At 43.5% G+C, this 12,718-nt stretch overlaps 1 protein-coding gene across 1 annotated transcript in view; it reads left to right on the top strand.

Moving 5' to 3' along the window:
* Nucleotides 1-10,795: 10,795 nt before the first annotated feature.
* Nucleotides 10,796-12,718, top strand: part of LOC309543919 (protein MTSS 1-like) — a gene marked incomplete at both ends in the record, with an annotated part of 50,606 nt that continues 48,683 nt past the window's right edge. Inside the window, 2 exons of the mRNA XM_082276331.1 lie at nucleotides 10,796-10,834; nucleotides 12,064-12,161. Of these exons, the coding sequence (XP_082132457.1) occupies nucleotides 10,796-10,834; nucleotides 12,064-12,161 (137 nt within the window). The remainder of the gene's footprint in view (nucleotides 10,835-12,063; nucleotides 12,162-12,718) is intronic.

The raw sequence follows: 12,718 nt of genomic DNA, 5'->3' as shown, positions 1-12,718 counted from the left end.
TCCACCAAAGATGCACCAAATGGCTACAGCCATTTTGTAGGCTTTACCAATAAATACAGTCATTAGCTCTTTATACCAACATTTAGAATAACCGAAGAGCTTGTGAACACAAATATGTACATTATTAAACCTCATTTCCACAGTTTACCAGTTAAGATAATTGGCTTGTAAAATAATGCACAAAGCCTTTAAATACTATAATTAGAGTTTGTAAACCAGTGGCAAAAGCCACCAATATTTTTCTGAAAGACATAATGGGCAGCCATTCATTGGCCATGCCAATGGAAGCTGCCATTTTGGAACCTTTGGGTGTCGGAGATGAATAGAGCGTTTCTTGAAACTAGTCAGTGGGCTGACAAGGAGTTACCTAGTTAGCATGATACAAATAATCTGTTCTTTGAGTTCAATTAAATTACAACCTAAAAAATTATACTTCCATCAATAGAACCCTAAACCCGCAGAATAGCAAACATGCTTATATAGCATGATCCAGTTTACTCTAATGCAAATCTTGATCCTCTAAAAGGCAATCAGATACTCCCTGGTCTGGATCAACAATCTACAGTGTTAGTTCTACAAATATAGCCAGTTATATTTTGTGCAATATAATAAGCTACTGATATAGCCAATTATATTGCACCATAAAAAATGGCTCTGGATAACTGTAATATGATATACTGTTTATTCTAGCTGATTCAAAATGGCTTCCTGCTTTTTGTTTAACACTGATTGGAAAAAACATTTTTTGCCAGTTCCTGCTTTGTAGTATAACTAAATTGCCCTTTGTTCACCGTGTCAATCGTCATTTTATTAGTCACATAAAGGAAGCATTGACAATGCTTTATATTCCATCCATAGTGCACAGTAACCACTCCACAATCATTTTGTAAAAAGAAACAAATCTCCCACACACAGAATGCTCTTTTATAGAGAAGGCATGTTCATACAAATACATATTTTTTCTAGAGCAATATCATTTGTTTAACCTATTAAAGTATATAAATATATTTAATGTCACCATCTACGCTCATTGGACAACAATGATTTTTGTGGCTTAGCTGAAATGCAAAGTGAGTTGTCCAGCCACCGAATTTGTTTGATGCCAAAATATCCATACTGTAAAGGTGCTAGTCTCAGAGAAACGATGTCTGCAAATTTCTTGTTGGCTGTTGTTAATGGCGTAAAGTAGTATGTGAAGTTGTCGTGTTAATATATGAAGATGTACACCGCTGTGACTCCTTTCAAGATGTTATGTTACAGTATGACATTAATATTAAAGGGCATGGTTCAAAAGTATGTCATTATTTTTGCCTCCTTTCCGTGTCAATATGGTAAGTTCGGCTACGGTTAGTTGGGGCAGTGACCACACAAGGGGAGAAAAAAAGGTATTGGAAAGCCAACTTTTTTAAATACAAAGAATTGCGTTGGCACTGTCCGCAAGCTAGGCCTTTGGAAGATTTTTCTTTGAAATGTACCCCTTACCTGTACTCAGTGGGGGCAGCCATGTTTTAAAGTGAACCAGAAACTTGTAGCAACACCAGAGCCATCTTGTTTTGCTGAACATAAGCAAAACCTAATGAGTGAATAGCAATGAAGTCTTCATTTCCCTATCTCTAATCACCAGGAGTATTTTGTTGTGTGAATAGGGTTTGAACCCATCTGCTAACCAGGAGTATATAACTACACTAAACTTTTACCTATCTTTAAAGTGAAGCAATTTGTTTTCCAAGCACGTAAACATAATGTACAGTAAGCATATTCTGTTCTATTGGATGTTTCAAACTCACTCTTTTTACTGATATGCAAATTTAGACTATTTTATCAATAGTCATGAGCTAGGAGCTAGGAAATGTACATATTTGCCAGCACACCACGGATCCTCAATTAAGTTAAAATCTTTTTTGAAGAATGATCACATCACAGAAGACATAGGTTTCGGAGCCGCGTAGGGACCGCATGCCTAACGAAGGGGTCCTGCGTGGCTCCAAAACGTTGCACTGTGTCTTCTGTGTTGTGATCATTCTTCAATAAAGAATTGGATGTAATTGACCATCTGTGGTGAGCTTTTAAATATGTACATTTGATCTGTGATGTTTCCAGTTCCAGCTGGTTCTTGCTACAGCACCCGCTACTCCTAAAGCCTTATCCCAAAAAGTGTGCAATAGCCATATCGATACTACTAGTCATAAGCTAAGGTCTCATGCTCATCTACACAAGCATGTGAAACAGCACTACAACATCCCCAATATCCACAGCTCCAAGCACCAGGGGCTCAGGCAAAAGAGCTTCTGATAGCCTCCAATACTGTGATGTCCACAGGGAAAAGCTGGCACTCAAATAGATCAGTACAAAGGGATATCCCTTACTGAGAGAGGGGGGGAGTATAGCAGATATAAACACCAACCTGTTTTGGCCGCCAGGCCTTAATTATGGCCAAACACATTGGCGTTTTTACCTGCTGTACCCACCATCTTTCAATAAAGGATATCCATTGTGCTAATATCTAAGTGACGTCTTTTGCCTGTGGACTTCGTGTTCATCTACACCAGGGGTGTCAAACTCAATCTAATCCCGGGCCGCATCAGCATTCTGATTGCCCTCAAAGGGGCCAGTTGTATCTGTAAGACTGTTCAGAGCATCCCCTACCCTTACATAAGATTTCAAGAGCCTACCCACCTTCAGAAGTTAAGTCCCCCACCCTCCCTTACATCACAGTGCACCCCCCTTAGGTTGTGCTGTTGCTGGGAAGAAGCTGGAGGCATCGCTGGAAAGCAGAAAGTACAGGGGCCAGAGGAGGGCTGATGCTCACCTGAAGCTGCAGGAGAGGTGTGAGGGCCACATGAATTGGCCTGGAGGGCCAGATTCGGCCCGCGGGCCTTGTGTTTGACACATGTGATCTACACCAATGAATGTCACCCCCACAGCTTTAGAAATATGCCCTTTAGTGTTTGGCCACTGGTTCTCTTACAATTAGCCTATCCGTTCACTGGAAAAAAGAGAAAAACCAAGGTCATTATTTTGCATTGAACTGAAAATAGTTGATACATTTCATAATGAACATACAACGTAATTTTTATGATAAGACAAATTTGCTCACCATTTGAGCAGAGACTATTAACAGCACAGAAGCCATTTTGTAGAAGTATTCAATGACACTATCAATTTATTACGAAGCCGAGTAAACCATGCTATTCAGGATAAACATAAGCCACTTTGGGAAGTGCAGACAATGATGGTCTCTGGTGCTACGTGATATTGCTAGTTCCTGGCAGACTGGTTGAATGGTTATTTTGCTCACCCTCACAAAATGGCTGCCTGCACGGTGCTATGGCAATCGGTACACTTTATGCAATACATATATCACAATAGAGTCAACGTTCACTGTAAGATTCTGCCCTCTTTTCCCATAGGACTGTTCCTTTGTGTTCCTATTGCATCCTGTATAGCACTGTCCTAGCAGAAGAGCTGTGTACATGACAATAAAGAGGTCTTCTGCTATGTTGGTGTGCTTAGTTGATAGTTTGTATTGAGAGTTGATCTCTCCAGTGGCGTACCAATAGGGGGGGCGGTCCGCCCCGGGTGCCACACATCAGGGGGGTGTCAGCGAGCACCAGGGTGACACCCGGGGCCGGCCGCCGGACTGCCTCCGCCGCTCACTGACACAGGAGCGCAGAGGAGGAGAAAGAAACTGTATAGCAGAGAATGGGAGAGAGACTCACGAGCCCTGCATACACAGCGCCGGGAAATGCCGAAGTTAACTGATGAGAAGGCGATTGGTTGCTAGGACCGCCTAGCAACCAATCACCGGCTCATTAACCAGCACTGTAAACTTCGGCATTTCCCGGCGCTGACCGCTGTGTATGCAGGGCTCGTGAGCCTCTCTCCCATTCTCTGCTTCAGTTCCTCCCTCTCTGCTCTCCTAATAAGGTAGGGGGGCGGGGGACAATTGTATTGTAAAGAAGTCGTTCTATTGGGGGGGGGGTCTGCATTGTAGAGGGGTTTTATTGGGGGGGGGGTGTCTGCATTGTAGAGGGGTTTTATTGGGGGGGGGGTGTCTGCATTGTAGAGGGGTTTTATTGGGGGGGGGGGGTGTCTGCATTGTAGAGGGGTTTTATTGGGGGGGGGTGTCTGCATTGTAGAGGGGTTTTATTGGGGGGGGGGTGTCTGCATTGTAGAGGGGTTTTATTGGGGGGGGGGTCTGCATTGTAGAGGGGTTTTATTGGGGGGGGAGTTGTCTGCATTGTAAAGGGGTTCTATTGGGGGGCTTGTATTGTAAAGTGGTTCTATTGGGGGGGTCTGCATTTTAGAGGGGTTCTATGTGGGGGTTTGTATTGTAAAGGGTTCTATGGGCGGGTTTGTATTGTAAAGGGGTACTATTGAGGGGTTTGTATTGTAAAGGGGTACTATTGGGGGTGTTTTTATGTAAAGGGGTTCTATTGGGGGGTTTGCATTGTAGAGGGGTTCTATTGGGGGGGGTTTGTATTGTAAAGAGGTTCTATTGGCGGGGGCTTTGTATTATTAAGGGGTTCTATTGGGGGGCTGTAAAATGTAAAGAGTTCTATTGAGGGGGGGCGAGGGCTATGTCATGTAAAGGGTTCTATTGGGGGGTGCGGAAACTGTGTAATGTAAAGGGTTCTATGGGGGGGTGGGGGCTGTGTAATGTAAGGGGTTCTTTTGGGGGGCAGGGGCTGTGTAATGTGAAGGGTTCCATGGGGGATGGGGGCTGTGTAATGTAAGGGGTTCTATTGGGGGACGGGGGCTGTATAATGGAAAAGGTTCTATGGGGGGCGGGAGCTGTGTAACATAAAGGTTTCCATGAGGGGGGTGTGGGCTGTGTAATGTAAAGGGTTCCAATGGGGGGGGCTGTGTAATGTAAAGGGGTCCAGGGGTACGGGGGCTGTGTAATGTAAAGGGTTCCAATGGGGGGCTGTGTAATGTAAAGTGTTCCAGTGGGGGGCTGTGTAATGTAAAGGGGTTCAGGGGTACGGGGGCTGTGTAATGTAAAGGGTTACAATGGGGGGGCTGTGTAATGTAAAGGGTTCCAATGGGGGGGGCTGTGTAATGTAAAGGGTTCCAATGGGGGGGCTGTGTAATGTAAAGGGGTCCAGGGGTACGGGGGCTGTGTAATGTAAAGGGGGTCTTCCTACATTTTACTCGCAGTTATTACTGCAGTCCTATAGATTTGTTTTCTGCATTTTCTGAAAGCGCACCAAAAGTCTTGCATGCTGCATTTTTGGCGCGCTTTCAGAAAACAGGAAAATCATTTTTTGGGGGGGAGCGACACCATGGTTTACTGCACCAGGTGGCACCAACCCTAGTGACACCACTGGTAGTAGCACACAGTAAGTATGCCACTGCCAGTTACATGCATTTCTGTCTGGCGCCTCAAGTCAATCGGCGCCGTTTTTGCAGAGGAGGAGAGGCCTGGTCGCCGGGTCAATGTGCGGTTCGTCGCCTGCACGCCGGGGGGTGCCAGATATAGGATCCGCCCCGGGTGCCAAATGCTCTAGGTACGCCCCTGGATCTCTCACTCTCTCTCCCTGTGCGGGTTGTTTTCAAATTGTTTCAATACATTTTTTGCTGTAATTGTGCCTCCCTCTACATTGTAATGATTGCTTCAGCCTACATAAAAAAAAGAATAAAGAAAAACTGGATAAAGACATTCACTTGTGTCTCATGGAATGTTCAGTTAGGTATATGTTACAGCTTTATGTACACTGGGGTTCGGGATTTGCTGCTGACCGGTGAAGCATTATTGGAGAGACTGGCATGCAGCTTTGGAAACTTTCAGTTGGGTTGTATGGAGAAGTGTTTACCTGAGTTTGTTGCTTTTTATTGCATCCTTTTAACAAGGCTGGTTGCTTGGCCATTATGTCGAACGAAAGGCTTCAGTACTTTGTGTAACTTCTAAAGCTTTAAATACAGTAATGATAGAGAGGTTAGAAACCCTTTCAAGTTTTATTTGCTCTCTGTATGTCTTTTGGGAAGAGTCACCCCTCTATTTGTTCTGGTGACCTCTCCCACTGGGACAGAAGGTGACGGGAAAATGAAATGTTACTATTGTCACCAGAACAAGAGATATGGGGAAAGGTGTGCTGGTTTTCAAGGATAAGTTCACCTTTCAGAGCATGTTATAAGTTACACCCATAATTTGGGTGTAACATGAAACATGCTCCAGACCTGCCCCCCATCCCCCATGACAATGGACGGGGGATCTTTTCCTTGCACCAGCTGTCACATTCTGAAAATAGCAAGGCTGTGTGGGGCTCTGTCCCCACAGTCGTGTCATTCATTACCAGTGATCTGTGAATGAAAGAACCACACGTACTGTCATCTATTGCGGCTCACGGCTTGTAGTTACATAGTTAGGGCTCTTTCAAATGGGCGATCAGTTTTTATTCTCCGCTCCGGTCCTTTTTTTTTTTTTTCACGGAGCGGATGACACTTGTGTCATCCGCTCCGTATGTCCGCATATCATCCCATCCGTTTGCGGATGATATACAGACATAATGTAAGTCTATGGGCATTGCGGATGTCAGCGGATGACACAGCTGACATCTGATTTTGCTTCCTTTCCGTTTTTTGAACGGAGGAAAAATAGGGTTCTGTTCCGTTCCAAAAAACGGAACAGAACTGAAAGGAAGAAAATCGGATGTCAGCGGATGGTATTCCGCTGACATCCGCAATGCCATTGACTTACAAATAGGATGATTTGCGGACATACGGAGCGCCCGTGTGAAAGGGCCCTAAGTCTGGTTGAAAAAGTCCATCCAGTTCAACCAAAAAAAGGGGGGAAAAATCTTACATTGTTGATCCAGAGGAAGGCAAACAACCCCAACGAAGCATGATCCAAATTGCTCCAGCAGGGGAAAAAATCCTTCCTGACCCCCCAAGAGGCAATCAGATATTCCCTGGATCAACTTTACCTATAAATGTTAGTATCCAGTCAATGAACTGCAAGGGTGTTCCATACATCCCAACTGAAATTTTCCAAAGCTTCATGTCCAAATCCAGGCTTGAGAGGCTGGGGGATCCACCAACAACCCACCAAAAAACGGGATGGGGGGGGTGGGAGTAGACACACCACGAACACAAGGAAATGAGACCAAAACATGAGGCAATGGGAAAATTCACTGTGCCAAACCCCAGGAAAAAAGGATCCCTAGACCGAGAGGGAAGTTTGGAACAAAACAAAACAAGTCCATAACCAGCTAGTCAACAGACGGCTCAAACCTAGCATTCCTAACCATTGTAATTCAGGGAAAGGAGGATATATGATGAGGAAAGAGGTTGTTTAATGAGACTCTCTCGCAAAAAATAACAATGGCAGTGAGAATCCTGACAGTATAATACCCCAAGGATGAGAAAGAAATTACTCCCGAGACTGTTTGAAAAACCAAGGGTCCAAACCTTGAAGTTCACCTGAAGGAGGGTTGGGTGAGCTAGCAGCACCCGCACAAAGGGTAAGCAAGGATTACATTTACCAAACCCTAGACTGGTGCACAAGAACAGCAGAATCAGGATGAGCAGATCACCTTACAACCAAACACCCAGGGGTGGAAATCTGAAAGCTTACCTAATCACTTCCCAATGTCATGATTCTAAGAATTGTCCAACCTACCCCAGGATCAGTGCAGCATCCTCCACTGAGGGGGAAGGAATTTTATTCACACTATTGTCACCAATCACCTGATTGAGGACAGCAAAGAGAGAGAGGTCTAAGAGGGTTTATTCATAGGGCATAGTTCAGCTTACTAATAGTTCAGCTCCAGAAGAGGGACCTATTTCCTGGTTATCAGGTCCCACACATTGACCTCTGGACCCACATCCCACTCATAAGGGAGATCTGCGGCAGGTTCCCAGCATGTTCTGCCTGCTGACTTTCCAGACAGTACAGGGCCATCCAGCAATGGACAAATCTTTCCAAGCTGGAAAGAGGAGCCACTCAAGTGCTGAGCCTTTTCATGTGAAGACCATATGTTGAGGGGTCCAGAAGGCAGTGCCTTATCTCTAGAAGACCATGCGGTCAGAAATAACATGCTCAACATTGTCCTGCACAGGGAACGGGTCACTCAACCTGTTGCAAGAAGAGTTCCCACACCTACCCGAAGGGGAAGGTCCTTCAGCACTCAGGTGATGTCCAGTCAACAGAGGTTAGAATGGCAGCCCACAAAAGGAGCCGTGATAAATTGGTAACTGAGTGTTCTGGGGAACCAGACAGAAGTTCAGAAACTGAGGACACACTCCTATGGGATGTCTTCCCAGGGTGGGGGGAGTGAATCACCTCTGCTCCTGCCAGAGACCGGTGTATTGTATCCATTATGGCCTGGGCCTCAGACAGTATTCTGATAAAGCTACAAGTTGGATGTTGTCGTCCCTATTGGAAGTGTTTGATCTGCTTTGACATATATCTGGAGCTGTGCCAACAGTTGAAGTATTCAGTCGGATTTGGATCTTTTCTGCTTTTCAATTTCTGGAGCTGGTAAGGGCATTCATATGTCAGCCCCCTTTTGGTGACACGATTGGGACCTATATGCTTTATATGGTTTGTCTTTGGTAAGCTGCAGTCCTACTGGGGGAGGTCTTTTCTCTTCTCTGCACAGTTTTATTACTCTGGTAAGGAGTATTTTCACAAGAATTGAGGTGGTGTGTCTTCTATCTACACTCCAACACTTTCCTGATATTCCCATCACTCGGGGTGTTTTATTCAATTTATTGTGGTTTTACGCTATGGCGTTTTTTATTTATTTATTCCACATGAATACCCAACACTGAGGAGATCCATCTATATGTACAGAGTCCGATTGATATCTGGTTCCTGTGGATCCTTTGAAGTATTTTGGGCCTATATACTATTCACCTTTGGTAAGCGGTACCTGTACAGAATATTTCGTCAGACGTGCTGTTTTACCCATATTGGACTCTATTTGGACTTTATCACATCATTACATTATCACATATGTATTTTACTTTATAGCGCAACTTATATATATATATATATATATATATATATATATATATATATATATCCATTATGGATTGGTGACCATCTGGATCTCTTGCCTAGAGTCCAGGCTCTCAAACATAAAATAAGAGGCTGAAAAGGATTGAGGGGTATAGACTGACAGTTGTGCTAAGGATTTTGATGGAAATGTTGGGGAAGGGGGTAGAGAGAGGAGGAAATATTATGAGCTCTGTTTTGGAAAGATTTCCTTTCAGGAAATGATTTGACACCCATACTGATATGTCAGAAAATTAGTGATGGGCAGGCATGTCATCAGTGTAGAGATATTATTGGAAGCCATAGAGGCTATCAATTGACCACGGGAGAGGTGTAGCTAGAGAACAGAAGAGGTCCAAGGACAGAGCCTTGGGGAACCAGTATGGAAAGAACCATTATTATAGCAGGTTGCAATATGACTTTCACAGAAATTATGATGGCCAGTTTTCAAGCCCAGGAAGTGTCGCACGGGGGCTGGGATCCTTTAGTCCTTGGCAAGCTCAGATGCATAGCTGGGCTTAACCTTATGCAGTAACTTTTGATGCTTGTAGCTGATAAACACATGGTGGGGTAATCCACAGAATGGGGTGTTTCTCATCCTACCTGGAAATATGCAACTCGGAAGTGCTGAAGCCAAAAGCAACACTCTTCAGAAGGTCACCATTAGCAGTCCATGACAAATTTTCTTGATGCCAGGATCAATTTGATAAGTCAACAAAGGTAGATCCAGGATTTCTCTAAAGTGTATGCAAAGCCAAAATATTAGATTAGTGTAGAGAAGGGTCAACAGATGTGAGGTTTTTTTTTTTGTCCCACCAGAGGCATTTCCCTTAACTTTCTGCCTTGTAGATAACAAAAGGAAGTGAGAGGATCTCATCAAAGGGAGGGGAATGCCTCTCTTGGATAGATGCCACCAGAATAGGAACCCCAGATGGGAGATTCTCCTCTGTTCTTACATTGATATGCGCTAACAGATAGCAGTTTACTGAGCGCAGTACGTGTAAAAGTGCCACATCCTAAATAACTAGAAATTGTGTTGTTAGAAAAGACATGGACTTTAACGGCACTAGGTAAGTAAAATATAATGATTTTATTGGTTTACAGTTAAAAAGACATTAACAACATAAATTCTTCGGCTCGACAGAGGCGTTGATCCATATAGCCACCATCAATAGGTATTGGTATATGAATACAAACAAACAGTAATCACTGCGATAGAATTTGCATACGTCGCATCAAAGGGATCTCACAGACAATAGTAGAAATGTGTATTGTCGTCCATCTAGATCAGTTGATGTGTTATCAGATGTGCAGATATTTCATAGAGCCAGAATGCTCAACATGTTTCGCTTGAAACAGCTTCTTCTGGAGCTACTGGTTCAATTGCTCTGCATAGTTAAAACATTAACATTAGCTGGAGTATACATATATATTACCATATACAGTTCAATTTGCCAATGCATGGTGGTGCTAAAAGGGCCAATAAAGAGAACACAAAAATGACATACAGATAAACATGGGATACATTAAATTAATATTTGTCGCCTATAGTTGCCAAAGCCAAGTGGTAGGGCTCAGAGTACTGGGAGGCACTGGGAGAGGAACAAGTCAAGAACCACATATGGGGATCAATGCATAGTACCAATTATAGTAAAATGGAAATGCTGGTGGTCTACATATAACAATATAGAAAGAAAAATTACTTGAAAGATGTGAGAGGGAGAAGATGATCCCCCTCCCCACATACCTGAATATATCGGAGTTGTATCAGCATGGTAATATAATAATATGATAATGGGGAAGGTGGAGTCTGTAGCCAAGAACGCCATAGAGGTAGTAGTTATTAGAGGGCACAATTCGTGTGTTCATACACATTGTCCGCCTATAGTATTTATTAAGGGACAATAGGTTTATATTCAGTAGCCAAAAATTGGTAAGAAGTAACAAAAGCCATTACCAATCCATGGGAGTGTAGAAAGAAAAATCATGCATTGAGTTGGGCCAGCTGGAGAATCTAGCCACCATAGGAGACCACAAAGTGAACACCAATATGCAGTAATCAATAGATAAAGTCCAAAACACCTGATGGGTTAGACAAGAGGCTGCATTAAAATAGCAAAATATGCTCAGGAAAACCAAGAAAGAGCAGAAATAAATTCATAATAGAAGTCTGATAGTCAAGTAGAAAAAATGAGTGGTAACATTGCTCACCAAACAATATATTTGTTCAATACAAGAACATATAAGGTAAATCAGCCCAGCAGAGGGGATCGGCAAGTGTATGTAGCCTAAATTGCTGCCTATGAAGATAGATAAAGGGGCATAATATAGAGATAATAAGTTAGTTTCGACTCCAGGTATCCCGCTCACCAAAATGCTCATGGGACTTGTCATAAAGGAAGGGAATTGTAAAGGTGAATCTTACCAGCAGGACGTTTGGTGTGTGTGTCTCCACCTTCCCCGGATGGGGAACCGCCACCATACAAGGGCTTGAACCCGGCCCTATTTATATGCAGAGATCCCGAGCGGTGCGTCACATGACAATGTGACTCAATCATACAAACCACCCTGGTTGAAAATGGCTGGTTTGGATTATGTAATCCTTAAAAGTATTTGAAATAGTCATTGATCTTTATTTATATCAGCCTCCTGTAACCCCCCCCCCCCCCCAACTGCAGAAGAGGCAGGGTAAGCATGAGCCAGTTAGATTCCACTGCATTGTGCAGTGCTGTCAGTCTAACAAGGAGAACTTACTGATAGGAGAAACCTCAACAGGGTTGATCCCACCAATGTGCTATTGTTCTTTCACTATCCAAATATAGGAGAAGAGTAAAAAGTGAAGTCATGGTTGTAAGGCTGAGAAGTAATCTGAAGACTGGCTGAAAGAACTACAAATCCTGTGAGAGTTATGAGAGGTGAAAACGTTTCACAGAAGTGTCATCAGACATGAGTTCTAGGTTCTGGTTTTGATTATTCAGAATCTTGCATTAACCCACCTGCTGCCTACAGATATTGTTTCTCCTTAGGCCTGACATTCTCTTTGATCTCTGTTCTTTAAACAGGTGATCCATGATTTGAAGGGCTCAGACTATAACTGGTCTTATCAGACCCCTCCAGCCTCTCCCAGTACCACCATGTCTCGCAAGTCCAGCGTCTGCAGGTAAGTCCTTGTCTGCACAACCTATCTGGAAAACATTTGCTAAAAACTGCAAATGAGGTCAAGCGGAAACCCCCAGCATTCTCATTTGAGGGAAAGATTCTTATTGTATAAAAGTCCTTGAAGACAGGCAGACATCTATTTTGCAGTGTTTATTATTACGGATGTTATCTGACCCCAAAAGACCAGCAATGGCTACCTTACCAAATGCCACGTACACTATATAGCCAAAAGTATGTGAAGAAATAACCGAGTTCAGAAGCTTAAACTGCTTAAAGTAGAACTATATGCAAAACTTTTTTTCTCTATCGCTCATTGACAGACGTAGTCCTCGGTGATTCAGCACCTTCGGGTTATGCTGCCCTCCACAGGAGTAGGACTAGACAGGAAATAAAATGCTCTGGCCACACCCTAGGGGCAGTCCCCGAGGGTATATCCTCTCTCTCTCTCTGCCACAGCAAATCATTTTTTTTCTGTCTAGTCAGGAGTAAGGACCTAGATACCTTGCTGGGATCTTCGGTCCTGGCAGGATTTTTTTCTTAAAAAATTTTTTTTAGACA

Source organism: Pelophylax lessonae, assembly GCF_965119305.1.
Source record: "Pelophylax lessonae genome assembly, contig: HAP1_SCAFFOLD_510, whole genome shotgun sequence".
NCBI lineage: Eukaryota > Metazoa > Chordata > Amphibia > Anura > Ranidae > Pelophylax > Pelophylax lessonae.
Note: the sequence above shows the minus strand (reverse complement) of the source record. Positions and strands in the feature narration are given on the sequence as shown.